We start from the raw sequence: 13,221 nt of genomic DNA, 5'->3' as shown, positions 1-13,221 counted from the left end.
AATGTTTGATGTTTTAGTGTGTGTGTGTCCTGTCTGGCGATATTCCTATCTGGTGATATTTACCCCTCCTTTCCTGAAGTTTGTACTTTACTTCTTTTTATTAGCTGTTTTACAATTCATATGTATTTATTATCTAAACTTCATTTTCATTAAATCTTCCAGTGACTGCTTATATTTCAAATCCTGCCTGCAACTACATGTATGGGTGATACATGTAGTTTGGCAGTTCTTAGTTTGGCAATTAATTTAGCCATTTCAACATAGTCCATCGGTTTCATAAGCCGTTCCTCTGGTGTTTTATTGTGTTTTTATATGTGTTGGAACTGACCAGAGGGGAGATGATGATGATTACTGAGCACCATGCCAGATTTGATGGGAGTGCATAAGCTGCTTTTATTCCATACTGTTTTCAGTTAAGAACTGCCTCTTTCACAACATTTGAACTGCTGCCATTGTTAGGTCCACCCTGGAACGAAGGACAGCGAGAAGCTCAAGAGAGCCTCTTATACCCCTTTGTTGCCCAACTGCAATACAAGAGCCCTGCAGGGCTGCCACTGTGTCTTACTCTCTGGTAGTTGCTGCCAGTACCTACCCACTTACTCCTGCGTATCCAGATGGGTAGGATCCATGATGCACTAAATTGGCACCTGTCAGTCTCAGGAGATGATGGAGGAGTGAGCCTCTGGGGTGAAGTCAAACTGTTTGAAGGTTGTAGCACCTACTGTGGCTACTAATAGGGGAGATACACATTTGTTGCAGCTGGAGAAGACAAAGGCGTCCAGTTATGCTACTGCAGATGCACCATGGCCTTTCTTCTCTCTGCCCTCCTCCCAGAGGTCATTCTCCTCTGGCCATTGCTATGAATACATGACCTGCCTGTCTGCCTCCAAGCACTGTGGTCATCTGCAAGGGATTCCCACATGTCAGGATTGACGTTGCCATTTGCAGACATCTTTGTAACGCAGTCGGCCTGCCAATGGTCGGGGTGCCTGAAGCCCCATAGAGCATATCCTTGGGGATCCTGCCATCTTCCATTGTATGGCCATGACAAAGCCAGCATAGACATTGCTGACACAGGAGTGCAAATGTGCTGGGAATGTGGGCCTGGGAGAGCACGTTTGTTTGAAACTCTTTCCTGGTAGAATCCTCTCCTGGTATGCCCCGCGGATGACTTTAAGGTCCATAAATAGCAACACCCTAGAGGTCCCGGGCCCTAAGGAAGTCAGATTAGCCTCAACCAGAGCCAGGGCCTTTTCTACACTAGTGCCGGCCTGGTGGAATGCTCTGTCTCATGAGACCAGGGCCCTGCAGGATCTGATTTCTTTCCCCAGGGCCTGTAAGACAGAGTTGTTCCACCTGGCCTTTGGCTTGGAATCAACTTGATCCCCTAGCCCTTTTTCTTTTTTTCCTTTCTCCTTCTGTGATGGAACTCCTATTTGGGGACTTTCCTGGTTTTTTTCTGGCCCATGTAGGACCAGTCTGGATAGTTAGCCTTGGTGAAGACTTGACGTTTTCATCACCAAAAAAGTTTTTGATTTGAGTTTCTACTCAAATGAGGCTGCATTTTAATGTTGTATTTTAATCAATTGTTTTTATATCTGGTGTTAGCCGCCCTGAGCCCGATCTTGGCTGGGGAGGGCGGGGTATAAATAAAAATTATTATTATTATTATTTCCTGTCCAGCGACAATTCAAAATCTTCCTGACGCAGCGCATGTGGAAGGCACTGAAGTGCCACTCCTGATGGTTATAAGTTCACGACTCACTTCCATAGAGCAACATGCTCAGCACACAAGCCTGGCAGAGCTTCTTCTTGGTGTTGGATGTTAGCATCACATTCCCCCAAACCCTTTTGGAGAGGTGAGCCATTGCCATAGCTGCCTTGCCAATAGGCTTGTCCAGTTCAGCCTCAAGGGAGAGATTGCTGGTTATGGTGGAACCCAGGTAGACAAAATCATCTACCACCTCCAGCATATGATCACCAATGGTGATGCTGGCGATGTCCTGACTCAGAATGTTGGTCTTCACCAGCCTGGTGGTAGGCCGAACTCCCTGCAGGCTTGGACAAAACGGCCGATGAGTCTCTGTAGAGTTTCCTCGGTGTGCGCTGTCAAGGCTGCGTCTTCTGCCAACAACCTCTCTCAGATGAGGACCTGCCACACCTTGGTCTTGGAGTGGAGACGTGCCAGGTTGGGCAGACCCCCATCACTCCTTGAATGGATGAACACACCATCTTCAGTTGAGCCGAAGGCATCTGAGAGCAATAGGGAGAAGAATGTGCCAAAGAGAGATGAGGCGAGAACACAGAGTCCTTTTCAGCTGACAAGATCAAAGGCCTTTGTAAGGTCCAGGAAGGTGATGTACCAGGATTGTCTCTGCTCTCAACATTTCTCCTGCAGCTGGCACGGTGAGAAAATCATGTTGATTCTTGACCTCCCAGCTCTAAAACCACACTGTGGCTTAGAACAAATGCTGTCAGTGACTGTAGTCTGTTGAGAACTACACAGGCAAAGGCTTTCCCTTACAGTGCTCAACAGGGAGATCTCAGCAGTGTTAGAAACTGAGATTTGAAAGCTAGGAGCTAAATGGCACCACAGAGGTTATGGGAGCAAGAACAGAATGTCTAGGCACGCTTTTTAAATAACAAGAATACAAAGCTGAAAATGAACTGCAGCTATTATGTTCATTTTTCACATGGTCTAGTCCTTCCCCTGCCCCACCCCCCTTTAAGAGGGTTTCTTCTCCAGTTTTCAGAGAGTAGCTGGAAGTGGGGAGGCATAAAAAGGCCCTCCCTTCCTTCCACTCTACAGTTTTAATCTGAATTCTTAGGCGCAGTACTATGCCCAGAGCTCAGAAACTGCTCGCGCTAATGAAATTCCCTGTCGCAAAACGCACCTAGAATAATGGGAGTTTTGAACACTGGTTGTCAGTCATGGCAGTCACCTTAGTTCTGGTAGAAAGTCACAAAGCTGGGGTTGCACATGTCTTGTGGCACAGATTCTTGTTCCCGACACCGGAAAAGGAGGCTGTGCAGGTGTGTTTTGAGGGAGGAATTGAGGCCTTCTGTCAGCGCTTCTGCTGGGATTCTGTCCTATCCTGGTGCTATGACAATAGCTATGAAATACAGTGGTACCTCAGGTTACATACGCTTCAGGTTACAGACTCCGCTAACCCAGAAATATTACTTCGGGTTAAGAACTTTGCTTCAGGATGAGAACAGAAATCGTGCTCTGGTGGCGCGGCAGCAGCAGGAGGCCCCATTAGCTAAAGTGGTGCTTCAGGTTAAGAACAGTTTTTGATTAAGAACTGACCTCTGGAATGAATTATGTACTTAATCCGAGGTACCACTGTAAATAAAAACCCACATGCACGTTTAAGGGTGGTATTCAAGTAAATTTTGTTCAGAGTTAAGACCCATGGCTAAGTTAGGGCCATTAGTTTCAATAGGTGACCTAGACTGTGCTGTGATCATAAGAAGAATGATGATAATGATAACAACATGTTCATTCGACAACGCTGAGTTGAAAGAGGACATCGTGCTAGGGTGATGATGATGCAGCAACAAAAGCATCCAGCAACACGCACAGGTTGCAATATTAATTCCACTGCTTCTACTACGATGATGGTGATGTTGTTGCTAACACCACCTGCTCCGAATTACCGTACTTTTCTGTGTATAAGACAACCATTTTTACCCAAAAATAAAGTATAAAATGGGGGCGGGGGTTGCCTTATACATGGGTAGTGCCTTTTTTTTGATGTGCGATTGGTTGTTGCAGCGAGCAGGAGAGTGTCAGTGGTGATTGGGCAGGTGACAGGTGATTGCGGCAACGTCTGCTGTGTATTGGCTGGTGCTGCGTCAATTGGGAGTGCCTTGCGTCTGCTTTTGCTGATCGGGCAGACGGTAGGTTGCTTTAGTGACACGTGCGATTGAAAGTGGTGCTCTGTAGGGTGTTTTTTTTGCTAACTGTCTCCCAAAGAAGAGTTATAGAAATGTTTTGCTTCCCTCCTCCGCAAAAAAAGCTCAACAACTCTTGGCAATCTCCCCCCATTTTCTTAATTTTTAGTCCCCCAAAATAGGGGTTTATCTTATACATGGGGGTGTCTAATACAGTGGTACATCTGGTTACGTACTTAATTCGTTCCGGAGGTCCGTTCTTAACCTGAAACTGTTCTTAACCTGAAGCACCACTTTAGCTAATGGGGCCTCCCACTGCTGCCGCTGCGCAAGTTCTGTTCTCATCCTGAAACAAAGTTCTTAACCCGAGGTAATATTTCTGGGTTAGCCGAGTCTGTAATCTGAAGCATATGTAACTCAAGGTACCACTGTACACAGAAAAATATGGTAAATGGGGAATTGAGCAACAAACACACATTTAGGCTGCAATCCTAATCCTCACTACTACAAAGATGACCACAATGATGATGATGATTTTGGGTAAAAACGTCTCTTTCCAAGGAAAGGGAGATTGTGCAAAGGGAGAGAACAGCAGAAGCATTGAGCAACACACACACACACACACACACACACACCCTACCATTTCTCCAGAATTATTTCTCCTTCCCCCCAATTATCAACAGACGAAGTATTCTGGCATAAGTGGGGGCAGTAGTCAATGCTAATTCTACTCTGAGTAAACCTATTGAAATTAATAGACCTAATTAACTTGGGTTCATTGATTCCGCAAAGCAGTTAAGTTGAACGCCAGCTTGAAGACTCCAAATTTAAATGAAAATCTCCCAACTCAAATGCAAAGAAAACTGTAGAGGATGGTTAGCAATGTCAACAGAAAGCCCCCAAAACTGGGACCAGTAGAGCAGATGGCAGAGAGGCGGACTCTGGTTTATTTATTTATTGAATTTATATACTGCCCTACCATAAAGAAGGCTGATCGCCGAAGAATTGATGCTTTTGAATTCTGGTGCTGGAGGAGACTCTTGAGAGTCCCATGGACTGCAAGAAGATCAAACCTCTCCATTCTCAAGGAAATCAGCCCTGAGTGCTCACTGGAAGGACAGATCCTGATGCTGAGGCTCCAGTACTTTGGCCACCTCATGAGAAGAGAAGACTCCCTGGAAAAGACCCTGATGTTGGGAAAGCACAAGGAGAAGGGGACGACAGAGGATGAGATGATTGAACAGTGTTCTCGAAGCTGCCAGCATGAGTCTGACCAAACTGCGGGAGGCAGTGGAAGACAGGAGTGCCTGGCGTGCTCTGGTCCATGGGGTCACGAAGAGTCGGACACGACTAAACGACTAAACAACAACAACAAATATACTGCCCTATACCCGGAGGTCTCAGGGCGGTTCACAAAATAAAATCAAAATATAAAACCACAGAATACATAATCAAAATATAAACAACCACCCAACCCCCCAAAAAAACACCCACCACATTTTCAAAGGGCATAGGATGTCAATCAAATCAACCAAAAGTGTGGTTAAGAAGGAAAGTTTCTGCCTGGCACCTAAAGGTATATAACGAAGGTACCAGGTTAACTTCGCTGGGGAGAGCATTCCACAGACGGGGAGCCACTGCAGAGAAGGCCCTGTTCTCGTCTTGCCACCCTCTGGACCTCTCGAGGAGGCGGCACACAGAGAACGGCCTCAGAAGTTGATCCGGGTAGGTTCATATGCAAAAAGGTGATCCTTGAGGTATTGCAGTCCTGAGCCATTTATAGGTCAAAACCAGCACTTTGAATTGGGCCCGGAAACTAATTGGTAGCCAGTGCAGTTGGACCAGGATCGGTGTAATATCCTCAAACTGTTCTGCTCCAGTGAGCAACCTGGCCGCTGAATTCTGCATCAGCTGAAGTTTCTGGACCGTCTTCAGAGGCAGTAGTTAGGCTATCCCTGTCCAGATAAGGGTGTAGCTGGGCCACCATCTGAAGCATAGCTGTCAACTTTTCCCTTTTCTTGCGAGGAATCCTATTCAGAATAACGGGATTTCCCTTAAAAAAAGGGAAACGTTGACAGCTATGATCCAAAGCTGAAGGAAGGCACTCCAGGCTACTGAGGCCACCTGAGCCTCGAGCAACAGCAAAGGAGCCAGGGGGACCCTCAGGCTACAAACCTGCTCCTTCAGAGGAAGTGTAACCCCATCACGAGCAGGCGATCTCCACCCCTTCTGGTCTAGGGAACCACCCACTAACAGTGCCTCACTCTTATCTGGATTGAGCTTCAGGTTGTTGGCTCTCATCCAATCCATTACCGAGGCAAGACACTGGTCCAGTACTTCCACTACCTCATCTGCAGATGTAAAGGAGAAATATGAGCTGGCTGTCATCAGCATACTGCTGACAACCTACTCCAAACCTCCGGATAACCCCACCCAGTGGTGTCATGTAGATGTTAAGCAACATGGGGGATAGGATTTGAGCCCTGCGGAACCCCAAATTGAAGGTTCCATGGGGCTGAAAAGCATTCCCCAAGCAATACCCTCTAGGAACGATCATCCAAGTAGGACTGGAACCACCGCAAAGCGGTGCCACCCACCCCTAGTTCAGAGAGTCGCTCCAGAAGGATACCATGGTCAATGGTATCATTTATGGGCTGCTTCAAAGCAGTTTTAGAAGCAAGAAGACCCTCTCTTGGGCTCAAGAGAGTGAAGCACATTGCACTGGACTTAATATATACCTCGGGTTACATACGCTTCAGGTTACATACGCTTCAGGTTAAAGACGCTGCTAACCCAGAAATAGTACCTTGAGTTAAGAACTTTGCTTCAGGATGAGAACAGAAACCGCACAGCGGCGGCACAGCGGCAGCAGGAGTGGTGCTTCAGGTTAAGAACAGTTTCAGGTTAAGAACGGACCTCCGGAACGAATTAAGTACTTAACCCGAGGTACCACTGTGTATGTATGATACTGCTGGTCATAGTTGTCATCCTGCAATTAAAGAGCCTGTTGTCTTTGTCCATGCAGTTTTCTTGGCAGGGATACTGGAGTGGCTTGCCGGTTCCTCCTCCATGTGGATCACGTTTGGTCAAAACTCTCCACTATGACCTGTTCATCTTGGGTGCCCTGCTCGGCATAGTTCATAGCTTCTCTGAGTTATTCAAGCCCCTTTGCCACGGCAAGGCAGTGATCCATGAAGGGATTTTGAATTATGGTGCTGGAGAAGACTCTTGAGAATCCCATGGACTGCAAGAAGATCAAACCTATCCATTCTGAAGGAAATCAGCCCTGAGTGCTCACTGGAAGGACAGATCCTGAAGCTGAGACTGCAAAACTTTGGCCACCTCATGAGAAGAGAAGACTCCCTGGAAAAGACCCTGATATTGGGAAAGATGGAGGGCACAAGGAGAAGGGGACGACAGAGGACGAGATGGTTGGACAGTGTTCTCGAAGCTACCAGCATGAGTTTGACCAAACTGCGGGAGGCAGTGGAAGACAGGAGTGCCTGGCGTACTCTGGTCCATGGGGTCACAAAGAGTCGGACACGACTAAACGACAACAACAATTAAAGAGCCACCTTCAAAGTCTTACTTCATCACTAGGTATTTGAGGGTGAAGCTGCTCTATTACTCTGCATGACTCAGAACACAACACAAGAATGATCCTGTTGAAACAAAATTTTATTTCCAAGTTTTTACATAGCGTTGTACATGAGATCGGATGGGAAGCTATTTCCCCATCATCGCTTCACCTCAAGTTCCAATAGGAAAGAGTTTAACAAAATCTCCTGGTCTCCAACAATTCCTAAGTGGAGACACCCCTCCTGGTGGAAAAAGAAATGCAGGCCGTAGTATTCACTAGGCCGCTATGGGCTGCCGCCCCTCTCTTACTGTTGCCTCAAAGCGAGTTGCGCTATAAAAGAGGGCCATTATCACTGAACTCAAATCACCTGAGCCATTTAAGTCCCACAGGTTAGCCAGTTAGGTTTTGGTTTCCAAACAATCCAGGGTCCTTTCTCCACAGCTAATAATCGTATTAACCACATTTGACTCTTCTGCCCTGACTTGGGGCTTATGTGTTTGCTACCAAGCCACAGTTGCCTGCCTGACTGGGAAGAGTTCGTTGCCCCTTCTTCCCTTTAGATTTGGTGCCTGCTGTTGTCTCCTCAGAGGCATGGCTGTGAGGTCCAGAACTTGCAGGTGGTGTTGCCTTTTCTGCTCCGGAGGCCTTGGGGGGCTGTTGCACTGAGCTGGGGGTCTGGCCTGAAGCTGGACACAAGGAAAGAAAAACAGCCTGTTGAAGCTTCTTCCTAAAAATGTTTTCCACAGCTACGTTTTCCACACCTAGTTTGGGCCTCCAAACCTTTGCTGCCCACACCTTTACTCCCCTTCAACTTTCCCAAGACCCTTAAAATGGCCGCCACTGCAACAATTGCCCCCTCTTTGTCTGTGCAAAGTTCCTTCCCTTTGTATGAAAACTATCCAAACGTTTCCCTATCATATTTTCCCAACAACTCAAGCCCTTTATTCAAGAGAATTATGAGAAGGCATTGGGGCTTAAGCACTGGCTTAAGTTCAACTGGAAAAGTGTTTACAGTGGTACCTCGCAAGACGAAATTAATTCGTTCTGCGAGTTTTTTCGTCTTGCGAATTTTTCGTCTTGCGAAGCACGGAACTGCACCTCATCAAGCAATGCGCCCGGTTTTAAGAAAAAGGAAACAAATTCGCAAGACGTTTTCGTCTTGCGAAGCAAGCCCATAGGGAAATTCGTCTTGCGAAGCAACTCAAAAAACGAAAAACTCTTTCGTCTTGTGAGTTTTTCGTCTTACGAGGCATTCGTCTTGCGAGGTACCACTGTACTATACTTCCATCAACAGGTGCATTTCACTTTATGACAGCCCAAGGCAGGGCCTTCTTTGCCATGGCGCCCTGGATATGGAACTCCCTGCCACTGGAGATACAGCTGACCCCTCCCTCCCCAAGGAACAGTTTTCAGAAAAGGGCAGATTAAACGATTGGTTGTTTTGCTCTTCCTTATCATGTTTTGTTACTTACTGTTTTAATAATACGACAATGCCTGCCGGTTATAAAATTTTATGGCAACTACTGTCTTGTATTAGAACAAACTGTACTATTATTTGATGAAACGTTGTCTACCACCCTGGAAATCTTCAGCTCGAAGGGGAGGAATATATATATATATATATATATATATATATATATATATATATATATACCACTGATTATATTAAAAACACTTAACATCTTCACTCACCTTTTGCTCCTTCACTAGGGGGCGTCTGATTCTCCAGCAACGCCTCAGGTTGCTCCGACCACAACTTGTAGTTGGGGTTGCTGAGGAAACGCTTGGTGAGGCCACAGGTGAGACAACGCACAATGGTCCACCGCTGATGACGGCGCTCTGGTGAGAGAGGCGAGGAGCAAATGAGTCAGAGAAGCCTGGAAAACAGTGGGTCAGACTCCTGTAGTGGTTCAGAGTGGTAGACTTGTAATCTGGTGAACCGGGTTCACTTCCCCGCTCCTCCACATGCAGCTGCTGGGTGACCTTGGGCCAGTCACACTTCTCTGAAGTCTCTCAGCCCCACTCACCTCACAGAGTGTTTGTTGTGGGAGAGGAAGGGAAAGGAGATTGTTAGCCACTTTGAGACTCCCTAGGGTAGTGATAAAGCGGGATATCAAATCCAAACTCTTCTTCTTCTTCCCTGCCCTGCTATTTCCAGCTTTCCTCCCAAACTTTCAGCTATATCACCAGTTCCCTCACTTTTTCTTTGCCCAGCCTCACTTGTTTCTGTGCTCACAACCCCAACAATCCATCTCTCAATCTAATAATCTGTACATAAAGGGAAGTTAGGAAGAAATATTAATTCTCCAGTGGTCTCTACTTCCTCCGAAGAAGAAATAAAGGAGGATCCCAAAAAAGCAGGGATGAGGAACCCTGCAGATGTTGTTGAATCCCACCAGTCCCAGTTGACATGGCCAATGGACAGGGATAATGGAAGATGGACCTCAGCCACATCTGGAGGGTCACTGGTTCCCTGTAGAGCAGCTATTGGTAACCCAAGTCTTGGGGGCTGAATTTGGCCCTCCACAAATCTCCATCAGGCCCTCGTGATTATCCCTAGGCTCCGCCCCTTACCAACCCTGCTACCACACCCCCTCGGGTGCTTTTGTCTGGCCAGCCAAAGACATGGGCACCTAGCCCCTATGCAGCATATGATCCACTTTCCCAGGGGGAGGCCATGCTACACTTGCAAGTAGGAATGTGTGAACTGGTCCGCCACCATTCTGGGGGAATGCTCAGGGTAATTCAGTTTGTAGACAGTGCCACCCGTACATCTTTCAAGGGGAAAGACACTCCCTTGTTTTGTCCTTCCTGCCTTCCCAACTTGGTGCAGCCCATTCTCGGCTTCGTTGGTGAAGAGGGGAACCTCTGCACCAGACCCAGGGGCCGTTCCAGAGCACAGAGTAACAGCCCACGTAGACCCACAGAGGAGGAGGAGGAAGAAGAGACAGGGCCACTCACTTCTCTGGCGCACAGTGGAGCTGACTCCAGGGACGAGAGGTGAGAAGCAAGATTTGCAGATGGTTCTTTTCACAGATGGATCCCTGCAAGACAAAGGGAAATGAAGGTTAAGTAGCAAACGTGTCAGACAACTGAGTAAAGGTAAAGGACCCCTGGGTGGTAAAGTCCAGTCAAAGGTGACTATGGGGTTGCGGCGCTCATCTCGCTTTCAGGCTGAGAGAGCCAGCGTTTGTCCGCAGACAGCTTTCCAGGTCATGTGGCCAGTATGACTAAACCGCTTCTGGCGCAACAGGACACTGTGACGGAAGCCAGAGTGCACGGAAACACCATTTACCTTCCCGCCACAGTGGTACCTATTTATCTACTTGCACTGGCGTGCTTTCGAACTGCTAGGTTGGCAGGACCTGGGACGGAGCAACGGGAGCTCACCCTGTCATGGGGATTCGAAATGCTGACCTTCTGATTGGCAAGCCCAAGAGGCTCAGCGGTTTAGACCACAGCACCACCCGCGTCCCTGTATCAGAAGCAGGATGTCTGTGAATGCCAGTGGCTGGGGCTTATGGGTACTCACTGTCTTAACACGAGCCGCCGGCTGATGCTGTTCTGCGTGTGGCAATAAAAGCGAGCCAGTTCCTGGTTCTCTGGGTTCTGCCGAAGGACGCAGTGCGCTGCCTGTTGCAGGGGAATGGAAGTAAGTTGAACATCCTCGGCATCACCCCCCACCCCACTGAGAAACTCGGGGCCATACAGATTCCATAAATGCACGGTTTTCCTGCACAACAGGTCCTTGCCAGTGGCAGCACCCGTAACTTATTAAGTCTCTTATGGAAAAAACAGTACAGTCCTGCAGCGGTTTATAGGCCAAACATACCATAGCATAAGCTTCTATGGACCAGAGCTTACAGTGGCAGAAGGATAAAATAGTTAGGCAGTTTGTCCCACTCCAGGTTTTAATTTACTTAGCTATGTGAAAACTATAGTGCTATTTTCACTGACTGCAGCGGTTATTGATGGGCATTGCGCTTGCCTGGCATACATTTGAGAATTAACTGAATCATTGCAAACTACACTGTTTGTATTTTGTTATTATATAAACTCCGCTCACTGTTCCCACCATCACTTGCATCCACTGTGTCTATTACCGTACTTGCCAGCTGAGGATAACCATGGATCTGCTCAGATGGAATAGTGAACACTTTATGCCATTTATACATCACTCTGCCTTTGCAAGTGCTGCAAAACGGGGTGTTGTTTTTTAAGTACAGAGCCAGACACACACATGCAAAACAGTGGCGGAGCTTCATTCTCCGGCACCGGGGGGTGGGATCAGGCAGGGCGGGGCCGGTGCGTGTCCTGGGGGCGTGGTGTGCCGCCCGTAGGGGCGTGGCACACATCCTGGGGGCGTGGTGTCACCCATAGGGGCGTGGCACCTAGCGCAGGCCGGGGGGGGGCCATGGGGATCACACTGCTGGGGGCAGTGTGCTCCCCCCGCACGCCTCTTCCTCCGCCAGTGATGCAAAAGGTATAGAGGCAGGCGGGGAAATCATAAAAGTGAAGCCAAAAGGCCAAGCCAGTTTAGGGTAGAGGCTTTCAGTTGTGCCAGAGAAAGGATGAGGATTCTGCAAGTACAGTATTTTGTGAACAACGTGGTAGTTAGCAAATATGACTGGGGTACAAGGAACACTCTCCCTTACCTGGTAGAGGAAGCTGAGCCTCTGAAATGCTTCTTTGTCTTTTATCATGGCTGACACTGGGAATCGTTACAATATTTTTTTTTAGTGATGGTGCTGACACAAGAGAAGAGAAACCTGCAGTAAACAGGGATTTATTTATTTTTTTTAAAAAACAGGCAGCAATTGTAGCAAACAGCAACCTACGTCATGCAATCTCACAGGGCTATTCCAATGTCTTCAGCTTCTATTTTTGCTGGATCTTAATTGTATATTCTATTTCATCGTAGGCCAAAAATAAAAACAATCACATCAATGGGTGAAACTGTGAACCCAATATACTTTATTGTAACCCGAGAAAATGTGTAAAAAAAAAAAAAATGAGTGGTGAATGTGGAAAACACTCGGAGAAGTGCGAGTATATTTATTTCTGCATTCTTATTATTTAAAGCAAGCAGTTAAGGAAAATCACCCTGCTCTTATTTTAAAACAAGTTCTTTCTCGATTCCACAACGTGCAAGGGGAATTCCCTGGCAATGAAAATAGATGGCAAGACTGAGCCGTGCTGCAAATAAATTGCAGGAAGCGCCATGAAACGTAGAGTGAGTTAGATCCAGATAAACATGCATAAGATACAAGGGCTCTCCCGCAGCGTGCTAATCCATTAAATCCCCTTTATATGGAAATCTGCTCTCTCTCTCCTGGACTTACCCTAAAAGATCCTACCTTTTGCACCCCCAGATTGTTACCCCATCAGCACAACTTACGCAAAGAGGCGCCTCCGGATCAATCGCTTTCTCCCATCAAGCCGTCCGCGTGCATCCTCTTCCTGGTTTGATGCAGCAAAGGCATCTGGGAAATGTAGTCCGCTCTCAGTCTAGTGTGGATTAATGCAAAGAAACATCGAAGCACCAAATGGGAGTCGAGGCGCCAGGTGTGCACAGGGTCCCTCAGAAACAGCAGGCACCATTGAAAAGTTTTAAACAGCTAAGGGACGCTGCTCAGAGACTTTCCCATGGGAAGTATTCTTGAAGTGGGACAATATCGGGTGACGGATGGATTCAGGACAAAGCCAGATGTGGTTTATCCGCACTCCCCCCCCCGGATCTTTGG

The 13,221-nt window shown here is 47.4% G+C and overlaps 1 protein-coding gene across 3 annotated transcripts; it reads right to left on the bottom strand.

The window, feature by feature from the left end:
- Positions 1-7,727: 7,727 nt before the first annotated feature.
- RPP21 (ribonuclease P/MRP subunit p21) lies at positions 7,728-12,953 on the bottom strand. 3 transcript variants are annotated; one of them, XM_053378564.1, is made up of 6 exons: positions 12,876-12,953; positions 12,133-12,246; positions 11,010-11,110; positions 10,439-10,521; positions 9,170-9,316; positions 7,728-8,163 (listed from the first exon to the last, which is right to left on the bottom strand). In XM_053378564.1, the coding sequence occupies exons 2-6, from the start codon at positions 12,178-12,180 to the stop codon at positions 7,967-7,969; spliced, it is 576 nt and encodes a 191-aa protein (XP_053234539.1). In that variant the 5' UTR covers positions 12,181-12,246; positions 12,876-12,953; the 3' UTR covers positions 7,728-7,966. The 3 variants fall into 3 exon arrangements, with proteins under 3 accessions (XP_053234539.1, XP_053234537.1, XP_053234538.1); XM_053378562.1 differs by having other exon boundaries at positions 12,835-12,917; XM_053378563.1 differs by having other exon boundaries at positions 12,820-12,895.
- Between the last annotated feature and the right edge of the window lie 268 nt (positions 12,954-13,221).

This window comes from Podarcis raffonei, chromosome 2 (genome assembly GCF_027172205.1).
Source record: "Podarcis raffonei isolate rPodRaf1 chromosome 2, rPodRaf1.pri, whole genome shotgun sequence".
NCBI classification, from domain to species: domain Eukaryota; kingdom Metazoa; phylum Chordata; class Lepidosauria; order Squamata; family Lacertidae; genus Podarcis; species Podarcis raffonei.
This window is presented reverse-complemented; position numbering and strand designations above follow the sequence as displayed.

Coding starts and splice junctions, on each gene's coding strand:
- RPP21 (XM_053378564.1), bottom strand. CDS start 12,180: ATGATAAAAGACAAAGAAGCATTTCAGAGGCTCAGCTTCCTCTACCAG. Junction 9,317..10,438: donor CTCCACTGTGCGCCAGAGAA/GTGAGTGGCCCT, acceptor CTCTCTCACCAG/AGCGCCGTCATCAGCGGTGG. Junction 8,164..9,169: donor CCCTAGTGAAGGAGCAAAAG/GTGAGTGAAGAT, acceptor CCTTGTGTCCAG/CTTCAGGCCAGACCCCCAGC.